Source organism: Panicum virgatum, chromosome 9K (genome assembly GCF_016808335.1).
Source record: "Panicum virgatum strain AP13 chromosome 9K, P.virgatum_v5, whole genome shotgun sequence".
NCBI lineage: Eukaryota > Viridiplantae > Streptophyta > Magnoliopsida > Poales > Poaceae > Panicum > Panicum virgatum.
Window position 1 is genome coordinate 56,275,190 of NC_053144.1, and position 25,034 is coordinate 56,300,223.

Consider the following 25,034-nt stretch of genomic DNA (forward strand, 5'->3'; position numbering starts at 1 on the left):
CAGCAATGCTTAAATGAAACTCATCGCTTTATTTCCTCGAACCAGTAGGCGCGGAAGGCACAGAAACAAGTTCATAATATATGTACAAATGAATCACAGATACGGCCTGAAACACGTCTCTTGATACACAACAATAAAATATATGCGCCAAGAAGCAAACTGGGCCACCGGAGCATATAGGATAAGACATCAGGGTAGCAACGACAACGAATGAACTGCTACCCATCAAACCCGCGTAGCCAGTTCTCCAGCATCCAAATGCTGGTCGTCTTTAACTTATTCGTCCAGCATAGTGTACGAGGGCAGGTCCTTCACTGCAAGCACGTCCTCAAGAACCAGCTCACGCTCCAACTGAGTTCTTGTAGATTTCATGACCTCCTATGATAATAAAAGCAAATAAGAATACAACTGTGAGAGCAAATTGAACCAAAAAAAAAACAATACAACATGGACCTTTTCCATTACCAATCTACTGAACAGGGCAAAATGCTTACGTTGAATTCCATATATGAGGCACGTTTCACAAGCCACTGAGCATCAAGCAACCGAAAGGCCACACAGTAAAGGTGATCAAATGCGTTCTCATCCCGTCCAAGCAGTTCAAGGAACCGAATTCCAGACTTTGAGGATGGAACACCTGCACAAATTGGACATGATAAAGACCAGGATGTACAAAGAATTCCATTTTTGTGTAAAGAGGATTCATGAGTGGAATATTACTTGACTGAAGATCCAACATCTGTATTAGCATGAATGAAATGTTGATACCGGCAACAGCAAAAGGGTACTCCCAATCTGATCTCTGCCCTTGCACTTTGTTCAGAAGCATCTGAAAGGATTTCTGCACCAAGTATGTACACAATAATGAATGATTGAAAATAAAGCAAATCGGAAAGAAAGTAGCAAGTCTTATATGAATATGATCTTTACAGGGTAGTTCCTTGCAAAAAAGATAAGGTTCTCCAACGATATGAGTCCACCACCCCTGCATGGATATAGTCAGTATTAGACGGACGGGCATATTCTGGCACTCTAATGATCAAACTACAAATAGGAAACCTGAAATCAGTAGATGGATCAGTGCCTTGCCAACCCATCTCCTTCCATAATTCTGATTTCAGAGGAGGAATCTCGCGAGTGGGATATGCTAAACGCCACAGCTGTCTCAAGGCATCCTAATAACAGTAATGTAGATTAGTTACTTTCCTTGAATGAGAGGATACCAACATGAAAACTGATCCACAGAATTTATACATACTTGATGTTCAATACGGGAGCCATCAAAAGGAATTTGCAATCTCCGTCTCAAAGTATTCAATCTTTCTTCCTGGAAAAGAAAAGGTCATTAAGTACTAAACCAACTCATGCAACACTGATATAAACATTTCCTCTACACCTTACCTGCAAAGGGCTAAGATATACTGGATTGCTTTGGTTATCCAAAGAGAAGGGAAATAATCTGCCAAAAATTGATCCTGAGCCTACAATAATATTTGCTGCAAAGAAAAGAGCAAGAAAAAGGTATATCAGTATTATAAAAGCATTAAGAGTCAGTGGGACACAGTTCATGAAGAGCAGCAACTAGTAAGTCGTAATATAGTAAAACAATATCAATTAGAAAAATGGGCTCACTACATTTCCATATCGCTTCCATGATTTATGAAAAGCAACATAGTGAAAGTAAAGACTAGGCATTGGACTTTCAAATTATTAAAAGGTGTTTCTTGGAATGGTAATGATTCTTCTGCTATGTTAACTTTGACTATGTTTGAATGCTTTGCTGTAGGTTATCCAATAACACAGAAAACAAAAGAATGTTTTGCAGTACTTCTGAAGATGATGCGAATAGCAAACAGTGAGAGGGAGACAGGAGACTATAGAACTACAAGCAGCTGCATCCATCATTCCTCTATTTTGTCCCCACAGGCCACAGCCCAACTGAACGAAGTTCTAAATTTGCAAGCACACAACAAAAGCAAAATATGCACATTCATTCAGACAGTGACACTTTGATAGCCAGTAACATAGGATTTCACAGACAAAAGAAGAAAATTCTTTCAGGAGACAGGGAGGTGCAGATGCGACGTGATGGTTTACATACTAGGAAGAAAATTAGTACTAAGAGTTTGTTTCTTGCAATGGATTGGAATCCAACTTAACCCAATGACTACCAAAGAGTACCAGCTTGATCGAGTCAGAATCAGAAATGCATACACAATGAATACATGAACATAGGCATATTAACCTAGACTGTGAATGAAGTCTAAGAGTTGGTAACTTGGTATGGACCTGTGGTGCATATGCTGCTAAACATTTATACAAACTACTCAATGAATTTATATTCAATAAGGACCAAGGAAGTAAGGAGGACTAATCTATCACTCCTATCAAAGTTCTAGAAATCAGGAAACTGAAAAGGATGATAAAAGTCCACCGTGAAGCATCTGAAATTCATGAATAATAACCTAAGATAAATCTGATGGTTTAAATGAGAGCATTACCCAACCATTGTGCCCACTGTGCAATCAAATTTGAGAAAAGAAATGACCAGTGTAGTTGCTCCTTCTTTCTATCATCATCCCACAAGTCCTGCCTTCTAGGATCATAAACCTATAGCAGGCCAAAAAAACAAATCAATGTGCATATTGAACAATAATATGGAATAATGCATCCAACCAAAAAAAGTTGTGATGAAAATTTTAAAAATTGTGGATAGGAAGAACTAACCTCTGATCCACCATTGTCGTGGCTGGAGCCAAGTAGAGGCTCATTGAGGGCATCAGCACTGGATATGTCAACATGTTCATTTTTCCTTCCATCGACATCTCCATGATGGAGCCGCCTCCTCAGACTGCTTATTGACATGGAGTAGTACTACCAGCTCAAACTAGAAGCCTACACTGGAAAAATATTACAGAACACAATCAGCAATAGTCGAAGGCAGTGTAACAATAGCAATAGTTTCCAGCAAAAAAACACTTAATGCATTCATGTGCAACCATCCAATCATAAGCCTTCATTGTTCGTGAAACAACAATGCTGTTACATTCTAGGAATAACCAACATAGCAGTTTATACGCAGAATACAAGGTACCAAAATCCAAAGGATCACCTAGTCTGAAGCTTTTTAGCATTTTACATTTCAATGTCCTAGGCTGCCTGGCGTGCAATTCTTTTGTAAAAAGAGGGCGTCCAAAGCCGCCCAAAAATATCATGTCAAAGACCTCTAAACATAGCAACACCTAAACAGTAGGGTTGAAAACTAAGTTTGAGCATAACTAGAGAATCCCCACAAGCCACAGGGCAGCAGAACCCTATCAATCACGCCACTAAATTTCCCCTTCAGAATGAAGCAATCCAACGAAGCTCCCCCCCCCCCCCAAGTTTGAAGCCTAACCATTCGCTTCAACTCCCGAACTCGTGCAAACCTTGGACCGAGGAACTACGCGTGAAATCGAAAAGCACAGCAAGCTGGAGAGAAACATCGAATCGAACAGACTCACCGAGGGGGCCCCCGTTTCCGGAGGCACTCTACCGCGGGAAGGAAAGCCGCGCGGAGGAGGAGGACGAGGAGAAGCTGTCCTGCGGGGGTGGGGAGGAATTAGGCAGGCGCGTGCGGGGAGACGACTTCGGCTGTGGAGGTTTGGAGGGCGATTCGGCCTCGGAGCTTTAAATGCGACGAGGAAGAAAAAGAAAACTGGAGAGGAGATGGACAGGGGAAAGGAAAGGAAGCTCGGGGGGGGGGGGGGGGGGGGGGGCGCGAACCTTCGGTGCAAAGGCAGCTGTAGTGGATTGGCTCGGCTGGCACTTGCGGTTATCAAAGACGAATTGCCATGGCCCATGGGTTACATCTATGGGCGACATCTAGCTTTGCGGGCCGGTTTAGTTGGGCCGGCAGTCGTATAGCCTGCAAGGTACCCAAGATCTGGTTCTCTTTGAGCCTAGAGGCGCAGCGCTCGCACGGCTTCAATTTCTTCTCGTGTTCTGCGGCTCTCTCAGCCCGACTCCGAGTCCGACATGCGCGAGAGATTATTGTCGCCCCGACTGAGCGTGTGCGCTTCGATTTCTTATCGGAAGCGAATAACCGACTCGCACAAGAAGAACTCCGCGCATTCAGATTCCCACCGCGCCCCGGCATAAATATTCAGTCGCACCGCTCGTTCCAAAGCGCTGGAGAAAGTGCGAATTGCAGGAGCACGCCATCCATGGAAATCGCAGCGCGCATTGCCGGCGTCCCCGCCGTTTGTCTCTCCAGCCGCCTCCAGCTCGCCACTTCTTTCTCCCCACAGCCGCCTTCATCTTCATCTTCGGCCCGCCGCGACGGCGGATGCCCGCTCGCCGCCGGCGCTGTGGGAATCACGGTTCGACCGCGGCGCCGTGGTCGCCGCCAGCGGGGAGATCTGCGCGCACGTGGCCGCAGCGTGCGCCGACGCGCGCATCGCCAGCAGCGGCGTGCGCATCCTGGTTCTAGTAGACACGTTCGCGTGCCCCGTGGTGTTCCGCCCCTGGCCGCCTTACAAGCCGGTGTGGAGTGGCGCCGTCGTCAAGAACAAAAACGTGATGATCGCGAGGGCCGACGACACGTGCGCAAGCTTGGAGCCCGGGAGCGGGCTGCCTACAGCTGCGGCGAAGGAGCAGCCGCGTTCTATCGGCGTCATCGGAGGTGGGCTCCTAGAGCCGTTGGAGGAGCGGTTCCAAGGCTGGTTGCCGTGGTAGGTAGCTAGGATTGTGGATGAATGGCTCGGCGTTGAGGCTGTCAACCAGAATTCGTACTCGGAGTTGGTGATTATCCCCTATCTAATATGAGTATCTTATACATCTTTTGCACGTTCTGAAACATATAATAGTGTATGTAAACTTTGTAGTTTCTGCTGTTCTGCAGGTTGTTAAAACATATATGTGTAGCTTCAAGTTTTTATCAATGTATATCTATTGCATCAATCCCAACTTAAATCAGTCTCGTTTGTACTGCCGATCTCAAAGTGATATCATTTAACTGATTATTTTTATGTTTTCATTAAATTTAAGTCCGTTTAGGTCCCAAGACGTTGTTGTTGTTCATTTCTTACTATATATCCGTACGGATCCACCCATCGTGTTAGACAAAATTAAAAATTTTGGTGAAAAAATATGTACTCTAGAAGTAGAAAGATAAATATTTTAGATATTGTTAGATGAATTCTCACATGACACGAGCTGTTGGGTTTTCATATAGTCTAATCAATATCCGCATCATTATTACTCTATCCGTGCAAATTATAGATCATTTTGGGATTTTCATAAACATAACTTATGCACCTAGATTCATACCCAATAAAAACTAATATGTATTCAAATTTAACAAAACAACTTATAATTTGAAGTGGAGTGGGTAGTCACAATCAACTTTAATTACTATTTTCATTCCAAACGTTGCTACCTGGCTCCTTCTGATCCTCACAAAATTTCGACAATTATGCAAACTTTCATCTCCGACGTCGTCACCATCGCAGCAGCCGACGTGACCCCACACACGTAGCCTCAGCCCTGCCGCGTCTCGGTCTCAATGGCGCGCGTGCCACGGCGAGAGTCAGACCCGAAGAAACAGGTAGAGGTCACGAGGATGGGCGTGGTATCGATGTTCGGCAACGATGCGGGTGCATTCTACGACTGGCTCCTCGCGGGAAGAGCGGCACAGGGCACATCGACAGCTTCGATTCTATCGGGTTCTTTGTCCGTTTCGCCGTCCAAATCCGTGAGTTTTCCTAAAAAAATTCTAAGTAAAAATTTCTATCCGAAATTGCAAGAACGTGGGAAAACACTTTCCTCTTGGATGCACCTTCAAAGCATCAAAACGTACTTCGAAAGGCTAACGTCGCCAGCCTCCCCCCCACCACACGTGCGGCGTCGCAGCTGACAAAATTGGGTTCCCGCCTCCTAGCCAGATCAGCAGCGGCGCGCCTCCTCTCCCACCTCCGCCGCAGGACGCCGGACCCTACCCATCGCCTCCTTCCACATGGCACCTCCTTGGCGTCCCTCCTGGGGCCCACTGGTGACATCCCCGCCGCCGCCGACTCAGCCCTTCTCCGCTACTCAGCGCGGTGGTCCTCTTCGTCCACGACGGCGGTTGCAGAGGTGCCGATGACGGCGGACGGCCTGACGGTGGAGTCGATTGCCGGCAAGGGTGGACGATCCTCCCCGAGGCCAAGAGCGACTGGCGCAGCCACGCCGCCGCCGTCACGCAGTCCATCAAGCTCATTAAGAAGCGCCTCAAGGTTCAATTCTTACACGAAACCCGTACTTGTTCTTTGTTGCGACAGGATGTGCGTCTTAGGTACTTGGCTCTTTCAAGCATATGAACGAACATATAAAGTGCGGTGTGCGTTTATGCTCGCTTAACTGGGTATTTTATCCTGTTTGAACCGGGCACTGTTTTGTTTTGTAGAGTGGGGATGGATACTTGAGAGAACGAAGCAACTGGCTGTGGTGTTGGAGAAGCCAGACCTCTGGGATGATCCAGTTTTCGCTGGAAGAGTTAGCCGTGAGCACGGTTAGCTCATGAGCAGGATTAAATCAGTGAACCAGTTTGAGCAGGAATTAATTGAGCACATCGAGATGTTAAGGCTTGCACGTGAAGAAAATGATAATGAATTTGAGATGGTGAGTACAGGGCTTTATTACAAGATATAAAGCTTTAAACACAGCACAGACCTATGTTCCATTCAGGCTGCGTTTGGTTTGTGCTGTGCTAATGAATAGTGACATTTTGACTGCTAATTATGGTGTCAAACAAAGTCAGTTTACAAAACCAACTTCAGAACCCCCGCGCTAGTGACCTTGAAGAATCTAACGAGACTTTTGACCGCGCGATTAGAGAATGGTTACTGTAGCACCAATGTAGTCAATTATCGATTACTTACCATCATTAGATTCGTCGCGAAAAGTTACACCCATCCCTAAAAAGATTCTGTAAATTGACTTTATTTACTACTTCATGTATAGAAGATTCTCTCATAGAATAGAATAGAATAGTGTGAACCAAACACGGCCATTTTGAAGGCCAGCTATTTGGTTTCATCTGTCACTTCAACTGATCTTGTAGGAAAGCATGAGGGCTTTGGCTGATATGAGAAGTGCAAAGGAGAAAGAACTCAATGCTCTACTTTCTGGAGACAATGATTCCTGCTCTTGCTTCATTGAGGTTTATTTTGCGTACCATCTTACTCCATTTCACTATGTTTGTAAGAATTTTGAGCGAACTGTCCTATCTAGAGGTCTTGTACTGAAGCATTAATGCTCCTTTTATGCAGCCCTCAAAAGGTTATCAGTGGTTGATTCCTTGTGATGATGGTTTCAGGTTCAGGCAGGGGCTGGTGGCACTGAGAGCACGGACTGGGCTGCAATGGTCATGAACATGTGTAGATCATGGGCTCAGCGACGGGGATATACAATCACTGTGGTAGAAGAGATGCCTGGTGAAGAATCAAGGTTTATTTGTTTCTCATTGATACCTTTTGCTGAATAAACGACTTATTCGTAACGGCCCTTTTGCTATTTATATATCTTTTGCTAGAAACGTATCCCTTCTTGGGATACATTTTGCCTTCTTCTGAGACAGTCACTTTCTAATTCAAGTATCATGTAGTAAAAAGAACTCATACTAAACTGCTGCTATTTCCAGAGGGCCACTATCAAAGTTGACGGTGAATATGCATTTAGATATGCCAAAGCCGAAGTAGGAGTTCATAGATTAGTGCAAATTTCTCCATTTGACAGCGGAAAGCGACGGCACACTTCCTTTGCTGCTGTTGCTGTAATCCCTATTCTTGGCGACGCCTATAGCTGATACCAGATAAAAGACTCTGATCTTCGGATAGAAAATTTCCGTTCCGGTGGTCCTGGTGGCCAGCACGCCAAAACTACTGAAAGTGCCATTCGAATTGTGCACATTCCAACTGGTATTAGCGCAACATGTCAAAATGAAGGGTAAATTTGACTCCGCCTCCTTTGGATTTCAATCGCTTATTCATTTTTTTGCCAGGGCACTGGGATACAGAAATGGCATTTTGGCTAGTTCTTGGCTTAATGTCTATAAACATAATTGTTGTACTTCATGAGAAATGCAGATCACAACACATAACAAGGCATCAGCAATGGCGGTGCTCCAATTTCGTATGGACCAACTTGAGATTGCCCGCCAAGCACAGATGAATGCAGAGCACACACAGTCACTCCATGAAATCAGCTGGGGCAACCAAATAAGATCTTATGTTCTCCATGTAAGTTTCTACTCCTATTTCGAACTAGAAATGGTCGCGGCGTTACCGCGCATGGCCAGTGTGTGGTCTGCTTATGTGCAGATGCCCCCCCCCCCCCACTTTTTTTCCTATCTCATCTGGTGAAGCGAGGTAGTTATTGGTCGGGATGGGTGCTTTAGCTTCTTATCTGCTGGTTTTGAGATCTCGTGCAGTCGTGCATGTGGACTGATTTTTTCCGTTTTGGTAAATCATTATAAATGGTGTGAGTTATAAAAGAACACTACGAGCATCTAAAAGGACTTACCAGCTATCTGTCCCACACTATCGTAATGATCCACAATTGTCGGCATGTTTAACATACCAGCTATATGTCCTGTGCTGGCAGGCAGCATCAACCAGAGCTTGCAAGGAAATGGGGGACGACAGCACTTAGCCCCCTTCATAGAGATATTGTGGGAAGGATACTCTCTTGCAGCTGAAGCTACAAACGTACTCGTATCCATCCATCCATCCAACTTACTAATCCATCCATCCATCCATCCAACTTACTAAAGCACCGATTGAAATTTGGCTTGGTCCACCCCGCGATCTGCCCCCGCTGAGGGAACCAGTCGATATGTACCAAAGAAAGTGTACCCAGCAAATCCCATCCAATCCATCCATCCATCCAACTTACTAAAGCACCGATTGAAATTTGGCTTGGTACACCCCGCGATCTGCCCCCGCTGAGGGAACCAGTCGATGTGTACCAAAGAAAGTGTACCCAGCAAATCCCATGAATCGAAATGAACGGTTCAGATTAAAATAGTGCCAAATCCGACGGTCCAAGAAGCAAGGCTTCAACGCGAGCGCACTGCAAGGCTTCAACACGAACCTTGCCCTGCAGTGCCACACCCGCCCCCGGTTCGATTCCTCTCATGCCTCTCTCGCCAAATTTCTTCCCGCCGGCCGACGCTAACCATAACCCCCTCATGTCCTCCCTGAGCCCCGGCTCCCCGTCGCCACCTCCTCTCCTGCTCCCTGCCACCACCGCCTCCTACCCAGCTTCCCGCCGCCACCTCCTCTCCTGCTTCTTGCCGCCACCTCCTCCTCCCCGGCTCCCCATTGCCGCCTCCCCTCCCCTTCTCCCTCTCCGCCTACCTCCATCGCCCCTCCACGCTGCCACTACTCCTGCTCACCGCCACCGCCGCGCGCTCCCACGGGATCTGGATCTGGCGCGGTGCGCGGCTCGGAGGGAGGGTTCAGCTGCGCCGTCGCCCGGCGGACCTCATCCGCACTGAACGGAGGGCGGTGGTTTGACCGGACCGGTCGGTTTATTTAACCCTGCGCCCAACTCGGCAGCAAACCAATCACGCCCTCTCCTCCCCGCATCTCCCTCGGTGAATGGGACGCGTGTCGCGCAGCGCGTCCCCGGCAGCGGCGCGGTGATTTCCTTTTGCCAGCCCTCCGCGCCCGGCAGCAGCGCAGCTGCCCGGTGGGGCAGCGCCTGCCGTGGACCCGTGGTGTCAGCGGGTCAGGTAGGCGGATAGGCCAGCGCGCGGGGTGGTGCGGCGCCCCAGGCTGCTGCTTGGTGCCAGGAGAGGTGGCGGGGCACTCGACAGGCGGCGGCGGTAGGCAGCGCAGGGGTGGAGCGAGCCGCGGAGGCGCCGCGCAGTGTTCGTACCCGCGTGCGCTGCCCTTCCTCTCTTTACCGATGCGATCGGCGAGGACGGGACGGCACCCCGATGGAGCAGTTGGTGACGATGGCCAGTCCCCTCGTGTGCTCCGGGAATTAGATGCGCGCGCTGGCCATGGTTGAGATAAGTGCCCCCTCCTCATCGCATATCCTTCCCCCGCTTTCTTCTTCCTCTCACCTCCACTTGGCCGCCGCCCTTCCACGTCGCGCCCCGACCTCCGGCCCTCCTCGACCCGAGCTAACCCCCAGAACCACTCCACCTCCTCCCACAGCACCTCCCCAGCCTGACCTCGCCTGCCCGGAACCGTCGGACCGCCGCCGCACGCCGCTTCCCTCGCCGGCGATCCCTGCTCTCGTCATCGGCCCACCTCCGTCCACCCCGAGCCACCGAAAGGTAGCTTTCGCCACCCTGAAGCTCCCCCACCACTCTCTCGCCGCCGGTCGGCCACCACCTCGCCGGAATTTGGTTTGCCCCGCCGCGAGCAATGGCCAAGGGTCACATTGCAAGCCCCAAATTAGTTGCAGGGTCTGTTACGCAAAAACCCAGGGACCTATCTATAAAATCTAAAATCTGTGTTCAAGTTTTGTTTTCAAAACAGCAAATTTGTAAAATCAATATAAAATCGTATAAAAATCATAAAAATCCAAGATAAATTTTGTTGTGTTCCTCTACCTGAGATCTACAACTTTTGTACAGGACCAAGACCAGTTCCAAAATAAATTGTAATATAGGATCAATATTATTTTTATTACCTTTTAAATTTAACTTATATTCTAAGTCAGCTCTGTACATGATTTCTGAACAGTGGCCATCATTCTACGAGTTTAGCTCTGTATAAAAGTTTAAGGGCCAGAGCACAACTATAGCTACAGTTTATCTTTAGATCTTCTTCTTTGCCATGTTTAAAAAGATCTAAATATTCTATGTGTTATACTATGATTCATGAAGTAAAATTTTTAAAGTAATGTTATATTGATGCCTAGATGCTGGAGAAAAAGTTTAGGACTTCTTACTTCAATGGATCTTGATCAAGTACATTTTGACATGACAAAATACCGGAGCCATCTAGGCCTTGTTTAGTTCCCAAAAAATTTCCTATAATATCCGTTACATCGAATCGTCGGACACATGCATGAAACATTAAATGTAGTTAAAAAATAACCAACTATACAATCTAACTGATTATCACGAGATGAATCTTTTAAGGATAATTAATTCATGATTGGACATTATTTGTCGAGCAACAACGAAATATGCTATAATACCGAAATCTAAACTTTTTCACCAACTAAACATTTAATATGACAAAACACAAACCCTGCCACAGTGCGCTAGAGGTGTCCTGTTCCCCGCATAAACCTGATGGGCAAAAGAGCGATTAGCTTGCGGCACAGCATTTAAAAGTGCCATGCACAGATAAAATAAAAATCTCTACTCCTATAATGTGGGAGTGGTTCGTGCGTCAAGCGGCACTTGTTCGTGCGTCGCGATGCAGGAGTGGATGCACGCATGGGCCGTCTAATGTTTTGGGCCTCTGCCCATTCCAGCCCAGCAATTTGTTCCTCCGTCCCTAGCCAGCCCACCCACAGCGACGCCTCCATCCTCGTGGAGCCGCGCCCTCCAGATGCGCCGTAGCGCCGCCACCTCTCACCGCGCCATCGCAACAGGCCCTCCGGCTGCCCTCCCGTCGCGCCATGGATCCAACGCCGCTGCCCTCCCCCGCGCCATGGAGCCACCGCAGGAGGAAGATTCCGGCAGCACCGGAGGACGGCCGACGGGCCCTCCAGCCGCGCCATGGAACCGCCATGCCGACGGACGGTGGCCGAAGGGCAGCTGCCGCGTCGACGGGGGCGGTCCGCCATCACAATTGCGACGCGAACAGATCAAGGCCGGGGACGAGCGCGCCACGGAGCTGCAACTGCCTTGACTACCGACCTACTGTGACCCACGAACGAGCTCGCCCCCCACGTTGTTGATAACCGCCTTGAGTTCGGTCCAGCCGCAACCCACGAACCACGACTGAGCGCCACAGCTGCAGCCCCATCTTCAGCCTCTCGAGCCTACAAAAGCCGGCTCTCTACTCAGTTTGCTCTGCTTTTCTCTCGCAGACACGAAAGGTACGGGTTCCCTCTCATTTCCCCCCTCGCTTCTGCTGTATACTACCCATCTCATGGTGGCTAATGCTTGATTCTTGATAGTGCGCTGCTTCGTTCACATCGGTGGGTCACCTGCCTTCCTGGGTAGGTCCATAGTTCGACGAGCTTCAGTGACAAGGTACATTTATTTCATCATGGACATGCTGCCCTTCAGTTCATTTCATTATCGTCATCTTCAGTTCTCCAATTCAGCAAGTATTTGCACATTTCATTATCTTCATCTTCAGTTCTCCAATTCGGCAAGTATTTGCACATTTCATTATCTTCATCTTCAGTTTTCCAATTCCGCGAGTATTTGCACATGTATCAAGTGGTGTTGCTTTGATAATTCATCTCCCTAGATGCAATGCAATTGGTTGTAGTATAGTTTTTTTCACTAATTGCCAGAACATGGTCTGAACTTTGGTGCTTTTCACCAGTCATCAAACAGTGTTGCTTTGAGAAATCATCTCCCTACGAAATGCAGTTGCTTCCAAATGAGGACCTTGAATTGTTTGACAATATTTAATAAGCATCCGAGCATATACTGTTTAAATTCAGATTATAACCGTTGGAGTATCTGTAAATAAGAAGGAAATTTGAGAAAAAATATACTACCTCAGAACAGGAGGTGAATCACTTGTCTAGGAGCTCATATCATACTCTTGCTCATAAGCAAGTATACAATTACAAATCTTTTATATGACAACATGAATGAATAACCACATGATCATTTCCCTCAAACGATGAATTTTAATTAAAAATGCTACAAAGTCTAAACATTTAACTATGACATTCCATTGACTAAGACCATGCATTCAACCTTGAACTTCTTGTGATGGAGCTTATCAGATACTCACTCCATTCCAAATTGTAGGTCTTTCTAGACCTCTTTTTCTCCGTCTATATCCATTTGTATGTTGATGAACCTAGACACATGTACATACCACATCCAATAGATGGATGGATGTACCTATTCAAAAACCAAAACAACCTACAATTTGGAACAGAGGGAGTAATTTAATGACTATTTTTTCTATATAGAATTATACAAATTGATCACCCCTATCGACAAGCCAATGTAAAAGAAAGCCATCATTAGTTGTCAAATAACTTGGAAAATGTAGGTGTAGGTTATTAATAATGGATGATATGTATTTGAGTGTTTCAGGGGTTTTTTCAAAAAATACACCCTTTTTGAGTCATACAGGATATAACGTGGAAATGAAACTGCAGAACAATGTGCCTATTAATCTCACATGTTTTGGAGAACAGAAACTCGAGGTTGCATGGGACCAATACCTTTTTTTAAGGAGAGAAAGATTGGCAATTATAAGCTATTAGGCAGATAATGGAGCTGTTGTACTAACCTGTTCAGACTTTAGACCCACCTTTGATGCATGGACGCAGCTCCATGTATGACCTCAACTTGACATCAGAATGGGAAATGAAGGGATGTTATGACAGCCATTTCAATAATTCACTTCCTAATTATAAATGTTCAGTTAAAAAAAACACTTTAGACAGGATAATCAATAGCACCTGCTAAATAGGATAGTTTCAAACAGAATGTGTAAATCATGTTAACAACAAAGGTGCCAACAAGAAAGGTGCAAACAAATTTCTGTTCGTGACTTGGTTAGGACTTCAGTTCACCATGGCATGTATCAGTTCTAACAAAACCAAATCTAGATGTTACCAATATAGGACAATAGGACACTGTATGATACATGCCAACCTCCATGTACCAAGGCTTTGATCCTTTGTATAGCAGCAATACGTATAGAGAAGTCTTTCTCTAGACTAAGGGCATATACTCCAACGGTTATAATCTCAAAGCAGCACAAGATCCCACATTCCTTCTTCTGATTTGTTTTACTATCCCGAATCATCTGCACCTCCAGCTACAGCAAGTAAAGTTTACCACCATAGTATCGATGGAAACAAAATTCAAAACTTAATTGAATTAATAAAGAACCATATGACTCTGATCTCCTAAGATCCGTTGATAGACCATGTAATTTGAGTTATTTTAAAGTCCTTTACTTACAATTATATGTAAAAAGACTATATATAGAACAAACATTAAGCTCTGAGAATCAGACATTTCACCCTCAATACTATTTGTGCAAAGTAAAGCCCAATACAGTCTTTGCATCTAAGAATCAGATCCTTAGCTAAAGTTCACTGTGCAATTTCCCCTCAGTAATACGTGACTGCAATAAGCTCAGTTTCTCTGCTTGCATATTGCCTGAATGCTTTGTCCAATATTAACTGTTTGAAATGCATGATTCTTGATGTTAAATGCCAGCATTAGTTCCGTTTTTCGACCTGCAATGAACTAGCTGCATGTAGTGTATGTTTAAGGTTAGTTCACACCTAATGTCATACAATATACCAAAATCGGTGAAACACCTGCTTCACCCCATTTTATATTTAGTTTAATGGCACCACTTCGCCTTGGTGGAAGTAAGAGGACATATGCGGAGTATGCAGAGCCAAATCCAGCAACGGATTGGTGAGTTTAGTTACACTAATCAGAACTCCTAAGATACACATATATATATAGCAACCTAAAACGTGTGTCGCTTACAGCTTAAAGTTGTTCGATGATGTTGACGATTCTCGAGGTCTACCTCAGACTTGGACTATAATTGTAAGGATAGATGTTAAATTCCCTATGGAGCCTAGGTATCATGATAAGCAACACTTCATCCTTGTCGACACCACTGTAAGTCACTACAAAGGCTAAAAATAAATTGTATCATTAAGTCGTTTTAGGCATAGTTATCTCGCTCACTTCTCCTGTACTGGGTAACTCTATAGGGTTCCAAAATTGAAGCAATTTCATATGGCAATAACGTCCATCGATTTGACACACTACTTCAGCAAGGATGCAAGTACATTTTGAAAGATGTAGTTTTTGGGCCAAACTGGGGGGACCTTGAATTCAGAAATATTGGGCATCGGTTTGAGGTGACATTGACCAGAAAAACTCGTGTTGAGCCATACACCTTCCGACTTCAGTTCCCTCCCTGCCCAAAGCATCTTATGCCATTTCATGAAGTGATCCGACAACCCAACAAGACATTTGTAGGTACTGCTCCTAACCTACTTTGTTGTAATGGCTCTACAAATATCTTAATGTCCATAGTCTTTAAGTTGATAAATTACTAAATGTTTCAGATGTTATGGGAATAGTTGTCCATATGGAGCCATTGGAGCATGTGGGCAACAGGCTATATAGAGAGGTTGTGTTAATGGATGCAAGGTATGCATTCAAATCGGTACTACAACAATATGTTATATATTCACACCTCACCACTAAAGGGTTTTAATTAATATGCTAAATTTCTAGGTGGCACCTTATTATTGTTGGGATTTGGAGTGACCTCTTCTGCCGGAATTTTCAACGATGGTACAAAGCTAGAGATGAAAAGGAAATTATAATTGCCACTATGCTGCGACGAAACTCTACACATAGTAATTCCTGATCAAATATACCTCAGTCATATCTTCAATTTAACTAACCCTACCCTAACCCTACCCTATTTAACCAACAGGATGCTTGGAGAGCTCAGACCACACATCACTGGACTTCAACCCAAGACATCACACATGGCATCAACTAGCAAGTGAGAAACTGCTACATCCTAAGCTAAATTTGGCTTCATCTGTTAATGCACACATATAGACTAAAACAACAATATATCTTGTAAATTGCAGCTGTTCGGCGAATAATGATGGAAAGGCAGAATCTTCGATTCGTTAACAGATATCTTGAAGCAAGATGGGCATACTTGGCGACCGTGTTACCACACTGATCGATCTGGGAATCAAGGAAAATTAGATGTAGGGTCATTAGGAAGTGTTTCTAGATTGTTTGTCACTAGACTATTTATCACTGCTATGTTTTCGAAATTTGTATTAATGTTACCAGAAGCAGACTGCATTTCCAATACATTCATGGTTGTGCTATTCAAAAGTGTTTAGTTGAGTGGACAATATACTATGATCGGGTACCCCTCGTCCTGGCTGATCCGTAACTTCTGGAGTCGATCATATATATCCATCGGCATAGTAGAGTGCCCGTGCGTTGCCACGGCGGCATAAAATATTGACGTGAAATATATATATATATACTAAATAACAATAAATAACAAGCATTGTTCTAATTTATGATTTTCAGAGGTGTATATGTCGACAGAAAGAACATAATTCTGTAATTCAAACATGCTACCAAAAACAGGGAAATAACTTAGACCTAGAAAATACTATTTTCTTGGCTACAAGCAACTTTAGTCTTAATATTCCTTGCACTGGCCAAGTATCTGTAATTTCTAGCTAGAGGAAAAGCCAAATCACCAGTATGGTCATCAAATCGGTGTGTGATTCCATGGACCAAATTCATTAATAATTATACCTTTCCATGCTTCAACTAATTTTTGAAACCCACATACATGCTGGTTACCTGACAATAGCTCAGTCTTAAACTGGTGTAAACTAAACTTCTGTTGAAATGAAATAAAGTGACAGCAGTTGTAGCATAAAAGCTTCTCAAATTAAATCCTTCGATCACCACTCGAGGCCAATGGTTATTGGCTTATCTCAAACTGCACATGTTAAGGACAAGAATTGAACTCTATTCAAATCAGAATAAAGAGGGAGAGGGGGGATAACATGCTGCTCTGATATCATACAGGTAGTCTCTGATATCATACAGGTAGTGATGAAGCATGTTTGAGCCAAAAAGAAAGTCCAAATATGTGAACATAGAGCAGTACTTTTAACACCTTGGTACCACATAGGATATGAGTCACAAATCATGGGTCTACTATTATATTTAGTAGTACTGGATGGCTGGCCAAGACTACCAATAGACAAACAAAATGACAGAAGTTATATGCTACGGTTCCATACAGTGAGTGGATGGTCATCCTAAGAATTGAAGTTTTTTTTTATGTTCATGCGATTATGAGAACTAATCTATGCATACCAAGATATTCACCTAACCATGGAAAAAAGAGAATCAGCACAGCCTGAAATTAACAGTAATAGAAGAAATGATTTTCAGTAATCTATTAGAACAGCTGAAGAAATCAGAAAAGCAGCAGCACTCACCAATAGTGCAAGTGAGATATAGGCTGGTGAGCTTGTTGCACTTGAGGGCAAGGAGTTAAGCCTCAAATCCAGGTTGGGATGGTGACAACCTTCCAAAGCAAGAGCTTCGATGTCTAAAAAACCGATCACCTTGCAAAAACTACAGAGAATTAGTAAAAGCATATTCACCCTTGTATGTAGAAATAGTAAAAGCATATTCAACCACGCTGGCGCTCCGCCACTTGCGCCGCCGTTCTTGCCTCCGCCGCTTGCCCACGCCCATGCTTTACCTTTGTTGAATGGAACTGTAAGAAAAAGTTAAACAAACTTACAATTGTTGCACCTATAATTGTAGATAGTATTAGTTTTTTTTAAAAAAAAATCAGAGAGCTGTGTACGCACAAATCACATAATCATGGTGGGGCAACTTCAGTTTGAGATTTCATCAGAAGTAGCAATCAATAAAAATAGCTTAAGTAGGATATGTACAGAGCAATCATGAGCCGTAGTTGATTCACCATGCTTGGCATAAGGTTTTCCATTCTAATTGTCAGTTACCTAATTATGATGAAAGACCCTATAGATCATCAAACTAAGGTCCAGCGTGACAAGTGAACTCATCAGGCTCACTCTGTGGCACCATCGATCTTGTGCTGAAAAATGAAGACTTCGATCTTGTGCTGGAAAATGAAGACTGCTAGAAGAAAAATTCATCGGTGTTAGAAAAAAGCAGTAAGGCTGAAACTGAATCTGAAGTTCGCTCTGAAAGAGGCAACTGAAAAATGATAACCATAAACACATAACAGAGATATATTTTCAGTGCCAGCCACCCAGCGATTGATTACAAACACCCTTTTATTTGTGCATCTAGACATGTTGTATCATCTGGTAGGATGCTAAGGATTGATTAATTGAAGATATGGCTGGGGCATACCTCGGGGCTATTATACGAATCCTCTTTTCTGCAATAGTTGTGGGCAGAATATGGTCCGGCTCGCCCGACCCCTATGGAGGGGTCGGCCTGGCCCGACATCTGCGAAGAGGGTCCGGCTCGCCCGACCCCTGCAGGGGGGTCGGACTCGCCCGACCTCCACATGAGATGTCAGTCTGAGGACTGTTTTGCAAAATGACCGAGAAAGCATGATCTGGGCCGTCCGCCCGGCCGATCGGACGGCCGGGAACGACTGATGATGTGGCCACGCTGGGAGGCCTTCTTTTGGTGCGGAAATTGTATATAGAGATAAGCTGCAAAATTCTGTAATATGCTCCATTCGATTTAGGTTAAAAATATTTTGCAGTATAATACTTTTGCTATGCAGTTCGTGCCATAGTTCAAGTGCATGGATGAATTTTGAAATTAAGCTCTAGCTTTATATTCTGAATAGTGTGTTACAAATGCCTTACTTGTTAGGTCTAGAGGCTACAATGTCGGGAGATCCGAACCACCCAAGAAGAAATGGAAAAGAAAGTATGAATTTGTAACTTGTTAGTTAAATTTTCTTTTGATTTTGATTAAAAAATTCAATCAATGGATGTATACATGTAAGGTGTTCATTTCATTTATTTTTTATTTATACAAGTTATGAATATACAAATGAAGCGAAAGAGAGTTGAAAGTATGCGGACGCGTCAAGTCTCTACCGGGCTTTCGATTCGAGATCCATCATGTGCCACGCAAGAAAGTTCATCAGAAGATGATGACCATCCATGTGGACTACCTCCCTCAGTTTTGAGCCCTTTCCAAAGTACCCTCACGTCTACACATGTTGAACAAGGCCAAAGCTCTACGGGTACTTCATATAATTAATTAAAATAAGTGGCTGATTTGTAAACAATAGTCGTATGAAACATATAATCATTACTCCAATTCTTTTTACTTTTCAGCACGTCCTACCCTTATGGAACAGCAAAATCCATCACGAATATCTCGAGCAAGCACTCGTGGTAGAGCAACATACCGTGCAGAGACAAGAAGGGAACGTGAAAGAGCACGTCGTGCAAGCATGACACCTGAACAAGTTGCAAGCAGACGCGCGCGCGCCAGAGAACGGTATGCAAATGAGAGACCAGAACAAAGGCTAGCGAGACAAGTTCGAAGATACCCAAGAGCGGCGGCTAGATGCACCACACATGTTCCTAACTTTTCTGTTGTAACAAATTTCAATGGCACTAATGATGCCGCTGTGGTGGGCTCAAACAACCTTGAGTTTGGTGACATCGTATACCAGAACCTACCTGAAAGCACTCATATGTTGAAGTCGGTGCCAGACTGCTGCCATTGCGGTGCAAAGAGGTTTGAATATGAGCCGTTGGGATTTTGTTGCCGAGATGGGAAGGTCAAGATTGAGATGCCTGAGCCGCCTGAAGAGCTTCGACTGTTGTATACCAGCCAGGACCCAAACTCACAACATTTCCAAGATCATACAAGATGGTTCAATGGACATTTTTCGTTCACAACCTTTGCTTGTGATTACGACCAAAACCTTGCAAGCGCAAGAGATGGAGTATATACCTTCAAAGCGAATGGACAAATTTACCACAACCTACACTCCTTTGGAAAAAGAGATGAGAATTCAAGCCACTTGCAACTATACTTCTACGATGATGACCCTAGCCTTTCACATCGTTTTCGAAAGGCTCGATTTGAGTTGTTCCAAGCAAGAGACCGTTCTATCATTGCGAGTTTGGTGGATATACTAAGAGCCAACCCTTACTCTGAAACATTTAGGAGCTTAGGACAGGTCGAGAACATGGATGAGTGTCGTATTTTCCTTAATACTGACTACAAACTAGACCAGAGAACCTACAATGCACCATTGACGTCAGAGGTGGCCGCTGTATGGGTTGAGGGGAATGAGATTTACCAATATATTGACCGTGGCATAACCCTGTTTGGCAACGATAATAGATGTTACTCCATCAAGCCTCATCATGGATGTTATGACCCTTTGTCATACCCTCTCTTCTTTCCTAGGGGCGAGCTTGGGTGGCATCCAGAAATACCAAAGGTTGGTGTTAATCCTGGCCAAGTCATTAGGCCGTCCACACAACCTGACAATCCAGGTACGTTATGTGATAAATTGCCTTATTTTTTCGGATGATTTCAACTCTTGATCCGATCCAATAATTAACTAACCGCATGCATCTTTTATCATTAACAGACACTAATAGCCAGTTGTGCGTCACGATGCGCGAATACTATTGCTACAAATTCCAGATGCGCCGTGGTATATTCAACACCATCTTGCATGGTAAGCGTCTATTCCAGCAGTTCGCTGTGGATACATATATCAAGCTTGAAACAACACGGCTCAACTATATCCTTCACAACCAATCGAGAATACGAGCTGATCTGTACCAGGGCTTAGTTGACACTTTATGTGCTGGAGAGGTTCGAGCACGTAGAGTTGGCAAAAGATGGGTGCTACCGGCATCATTTATTGGTGGAGGAAGGGATATGAGACGGAGATACATGGATGCTATGGCCTTGGTGCAAAAGTATGGAAAACCAGATTTCTTTCTCACTATGACTTGTAATCCTAACTGGGAAGAAATAGTTAGAGAGCTTGAACCGGGCCAGACACCACTGGACCGACCGGATCTTGTTGTGCGAGTATTTAAAGCCAAATTAGAAGACCTCAAACACCAGCTATTCCATAAACACATCCTTGGGGTTGTGGCAGCACAAGTTCATGTCATTGAGTTCCAGAAAAGGGGTTTGCCACATGCACACTTCCTCCTTATCATGCAATCCCCCTACAAACTAACAAGCCCAGAACAGTACGATGCTGTTATCTCGGCGGAGCTTCCAAATAAGGACAAGTATCCCCAGCTTCGTGAAATGGTTGCCAAACACATGATGCATGGGCCATGTGGTTCTTTAAATAGACGTAGCCCCTGTATGAGAGATGGTCAATGCAAGTGCCATTATCCACGCCAGTTTCAGACCACAACTCTCCAAGGGAAGGACTCTTACCCAATATATAGAAGAAGGGAGGATGGAGAGACAGAATTAGTTAGAGGACATGACATGGACAATAGGTGGGTCGTGCCTTATTGTCCGAAGCTATTGAGAAGGTATGATTGTCACTTGAATGTTGAGGTTTGCTCGAGCATTCAAGCTGTGAAATACCTTTACAAGTACATCTATAAGGGCCACGATAGGGCATCCGTGTCTGTAAATGATGCAGATGGCAATCAGGAGATTAACGAGATAGAAAATTTCAGAGATGCTAGATGGGTGGGCCCCCATGAGGCATTATGGAGAATATATGGGTTTGATCTAAATGGTATCTCACCCCCCGTTCTACAGCTACAACTTCATCTTCCAGGCATGCATCTTGTTTCCTACAATGAGAATGCCGATGTGCGTAATGTTTTGGAAGCACAGGGTGTTGAGAAATCAATGTTAACTCAGTTCTTTAAGGCAAACCAAGAATTCCCATGGGCTCGAACCCTACTATATAGAGAGTTTCCAGAACATGCAGTTTGGGATAGTAGGCCGAAGAAATGGAAACCAAGACAGCAGCGAACACAGGTTGGACGGATCATTTCTGCACATCCTGCTGAGGGGGAGAGATATTATCTAAGAGTGTTGCTGAACCACGTACGAGGACCGACTTCATACGAACATCTAAGATCATTTGAAGGAATTGTCTATCCTACCTTCCGAGAGGCTGCTGAGAAAAGAGGTCTTATTGAGGCAGATAGTAGCATCGATGAATGCTTGACTGAGGCTGAAGTTTTCCATATGCCTTCGTCTCTCCGAAGGTTGTTTGCTACGATTTTGGTCTTCTGTGAGCCTAGCAATGTGCGAGGTCTCTGGGATAAGCACTTACAAGCAATGTCTGATGACTTCCAGCGGGGCCAAAGCGATTCAAATGCAGTACAACAGATGGTGTTGATAGATATTAGAAATATCCTCCAGTCGATGGGTAAGGATATAACATTATTCCCTCTTCCAGAGATTTCTGGCTCAAATGACGACATGTCTGGTGTGGTACGGGAAATATTTGAGGAGACCAATATTGAATTAGACAATGAACACCTATCAGCTGTGTCATACCTCAATCGTGAACAAAGGCATGCTTATGACACTATATTAGCATCCGTCGATAGTGGTACTGGAGGTGTTTTCTTTGTTGACGGCCCCGGAGGAACAGGAAAGACATTCCTATACAATGCAATGCTAGCCAGAGTTCGGAGCAATGGAAATATAGCGATAGCTACTGCAACGTCCGGTGTAGCTGCTTCCATCATGCCTGGAGGTAGAACTGCACATTCAAGATTCAAAATTCCACTTAGCATACAAGACGGTGGTGTGTGTAACTTTACCCAGCAAAGTGGGACGGCAACACTTCTTCGTCGTGCTTCACTTATATTGTGGGATGAAGCCACGATGACAAAAAGACAAGCAATTGAGGCACTTGATAAGAGCATGAGAGACATCATGGATAAGCCTGGTTTACCGTTTGGTGGAAAGACGATTGTCTTTGGAGGTGACTTTAGACAGGTGCTTCCGGTCGTACGGAAGGGTACAAGGGCACAAATAATTAACTCAACGCTGCGTAGATCTTACCTATGGGGCTACATGCATCAGTTGAGGCTTGTGCAGAATATGAGGGCTCAGTCAGATCCTTGGTTTTCAGATTACTTGTTGCGCATCGGAAATGGTGTTGAGGAAACCATTGATCAGGACTACGTAAGGCTACCTAGCGATATATGTGTCCCTTACACCGGTGAAGAATCTAACATCAATGACCTCATTGATGTGGTTTTCCCAATGCTAGAGGAAAACATGACAAATTCAAACTACATCACATCACGAGCTATTCTATCAACTAGGAATGAGAACGTCGATGGCATAAACATGAAGCTCATCGAACGCTTCCCAGGACAGCAAATGATCTATCACAGCTTTGATTGTGCAGTTGATGATCCAAACAATCACTACCCATCTGAGTTCTTGAATTCTTTGACACCGAATGGTTTGCCGCCTCACATCCTAAAGCTTAAGGTTAATTGTCCAGTGATATTGCTCAGGAATCTTGACCCACCAAATGGCTTGTGTAATGGAACGAGGTTGGTGGTGCGAGCATTTCAGAGGAACACCATCGATGCAGAGATAGTGCTGGGTCAACACGCGGGAAAGCGAGTCTTCCTCCCACGCATACCTTTATGTCCTTCGGATGATGAAATGTTCCCATTTAGGTTCAAGAGGAAACAGTTCCCTGTTAGAGTGAGCTTTGCAATGACTATCAATAAAGCTCAGGGGCAAACGATCCCTCATGTTGGAGTCTACCTCCCTAACCCGGTGTTCTCACACGGACAGCTATATGTCGCTATGTCACGAGCTACAGCCAGAAGCAGACTCAAAGTTCTCGCTGCAACGACTAATGATGAGATTAGCGAATTAGATGGCACACTTACCAAGAATATCGTCTACAAAGAAGTGCTCACTTCCTAGATCTTTGGAACGTTTACATCCATGTTTAGTTTTTTTATTTGTAATTACTAGCTACGAACGTTTGTGTTTTCCATTGTCCTGTTAATTTCTTGAACTCGTGCCAATACTAATTATCTTTGTCTTAATGTTATGGCAATATGTCTATACCGCATGTCAACAAATAACGACTTTTTACATATATCGCATTGTAACAAAGGACCCGTAGCAACGCACGGGCACTCTACTAGTACAACCTTATATGCCAATGTCATGCAGTTGTTTTGATATACAGGTTATACTACCCCACTACAGCAGTAACCTGCGAAAAAAAGCACGAAGATACAAATTGACCTATTCGTCTCACCTCCACTGCAATCTTAAAAAAAATAAAGAGTGTATCAAGCTAAGCAAATGCTTCTTCCATGTATCAAATAAAGTTTCACATAATAAAATTAAATGGTAAAAACAGGTCTCGCGCACCAAGGCTGCGTGGCCTTTCTAGTGGAGACGAATTAGATGATCAGAGCACCTATTCGATGGGCTCATCCGCTCATGGATCAGAGGAAGGTGATCAGAACAGCCAATGGGTCGTCTTCTTGGGCGCGACGCGCTCCTCGATGGTCCGCAGGCTCGGCTTCCACCCCCTGCTCGACAGCTCCCGGCTCAGGAACTCTGGCCGGTGCTCCTCGAACCCGTCCGGCCTGGCCGCCACCGCCTCCGCCTCCTCCGGGGGATCCGTGGTCGCCTCGCGCTGCGCTGACACGTCGGAGGCAGCCTCCTCGTGGACGACAGTCGACAGCTTCCGCCTCAGACCGGGCATCGACTGGGACCGCACCAGGGACCTGGCCGCCGACAGCGCGCGCCGCCCCTCCTCGGCCGACACCTTCCCCCGCGTGGCCGGCAGCAGGACGAACACCCCGCCGGCGCCCAGCACGTGGTCGGCCGGCAGCGGCGCGACCTTAGCCCCGCCGCCGCCGCCCTGCTGCTGCTGCTGCTCCCGCCGCCCCTGCTCCTTGAGCACGCGCGCGTCGACGACGAAGTGGGGCGGGTGGTCCATCATGAGCTCGGCCACGGACACCGGCTCGCTGAGCGCCCGCACGCTCCCGTCCGCCATCACCACCTTCCCGCCGCCGCGGCCCCGGCCCCGGCCCCGGACGAGACCAGGTTGCCCATTCCTCACCGACGGGCGTTCGACGACCACGCGATCGAGCAGCTGAGCCGAGCGACAGCCAGCCAGCCAGGTGCCAATGGTGCGCCGGGGGCAGGGTATTAAAACGGTTGGCGGGAACGGATGGGCTCGGCAGGAGATGGCGGGTTCGTCCGGTCCGAGCCGAGCGGCTCCGCGCCGCGAGCGCTGTGAGCTGGTCGTTGCCGCGTTGCCTCGTCCCGACGCGGCGCGCAGCACCGTCACGGTGGCTCCCAGCTCGGTCCGTCGCCCACC

The 25,034-nt window shown here is 45.5% G+C and overlaps 2 protein-coding genes, 2 long non-coding RNA genes and 2 pseudogenes across 5 annotated transcripts; 3 read left to right on the plus strand and 3 right to left on the minus strand.

The window, feature by feature from the left end:
• Positions 1–9: 9 nt before the first annotated feature.
• LOC120652527 (ELMO domain-containing protein A-like) lies at positions 10–3,743 on the minus strand. 2 transcript variants are annotated; one of them, XM_039930382.1, is made up of 10 exons: positions 3,504–3,743; positions 2,728–2,900; positions 2,502–2,610; positions 1,402–1,496; positions 1,259–1,327; positions 1,060–1,175; positions 931–985; positions 721–841; positions 495–637; positions 10–378 (listed from the first exon to the last, which is right to left on the minus strand). In XM_039930382.1, the coding sequence occupies exons 2-10, from the start codon at positions 2,863–2,865 to the stop codon at positions 277–279; spliced, it is 948 nt and encodes a 315-aa protein (XP_039786316.1). In that variant the 5' UTR covers positions 2,866–2,900; positions 3,504–3,743; the 3' UTR covers positions 10–276. The 2 variants fall into 2 exon arrangements, with proteins under 2 accessions (XP_039786316.1, XP_039786317.1); XM_039930383.1 differs by having other exon boundaries at positions 2,728–2,895; positions 3,504–3,735.
• Positions 3,744–5,545: 1,802 nt separating this feature from the next.
• LOC120648155 lies at positions 5,546–6,814 on the plus strand (annotated as a pseudogene).
• A 110-nt stretch (positions 6,815–6,924) lies between these two features.
• LOC120652533 lies at positions 6,925–7,687 on the plus strand. The gene is made up of 2 exons (XR_005666598.1): positions 6,925–7,180; positions 7,337–7,687. It is a non-coding gene; the product is annotated as an uncharacterized LOC120652533 (long non-coding RNA).
• A 6,650-nt stretch (positions 7,688–14,337) lies between these two features.
• Positions 14,338–16,045, plus strand: LOC120652529. Its single transcript, XM_039930387.1, has 7 exons — positions 14,338–14,566; positions 14,644–14,779; positions 14,875–15,145; positions 15,235–15,319; positions 15,407–15,531; positions 15,612–15,683; positions 15,775–16,045. Exons 1-7 carry the CDS (start codon positions 14,493–14,495, stop codon positions 15,870–15,872), a joined length of 861 nt encoding a protein of 286 aa, XP_039786321.1. The 5' UTR covers positions 14,338–14,492; the 3' UTR covers positions 15,873–16,045.
• Positions 16,046–16,214: 169 nt separating this feature from the next.
• Positions 16,215–17,365, minus strand: LOC120652531. Its single transcript, XR_005666597.1, has 2 exons — positions 17,170–17,365; positions 16,215–16,661 (listed from the first exon to the last, which is right to left on the minus strand). It is a non-coding gene; the product is annotated as an uncharacterized LOC120652531 (long non-coding RNA).
• Positions 17,366–23,939: 6,574 nt separating this feature from the next.
• On the minus strand, positions 23,940–24,810 carry LOC120652530 (annotated as a pseudogene).
• Between the last annotated feature and the right edge of the window lie 224 nt (positions 24,811–25,034).

Coding starts and splice junctions, on each gene's coding strand:
- LOC120652527 (XM_039930382.1), bottom strand. CDS start 2,865: ATGTCAATAAGCAGTCTGAGGAGGCGGCTCCATCATGGAGATGTCGAT. Junction 638..720: donor GATGTTGGATCTTCAGTCAA/GTAATATTCCAC, acceptor CAATTTGTGCAG/GTGTTCCATCCTCAAAGTCT. Junction 379..494: donor CCTCATATATGGAATTCAAC/GTAAGCATTTTG, acceptor TTATTATCATAG/GAGGTCATGAAATCTACAAG.
- LOC120652529 (XM_039930387.1), top strand. CDS start 14,493: ATGGCACCACTTCGCCTTGGTGGAAGTAAGAGGACATATGCGGAGTAT. Junction 14,567..14,643: donor CCAAATCCAGCAACGGATTG/GTGAGTTTAGTT, acceptor TGTCGCTTACAG/CTTAAAGTTGTTCGATGATG. Junction 15,320..15,406: donor GTTGTGTTAATGGATGCAAG/GTATGCATTCAA, acceptor CTAAATTTCTAG/GTGGCACCTTATTATTGTTG.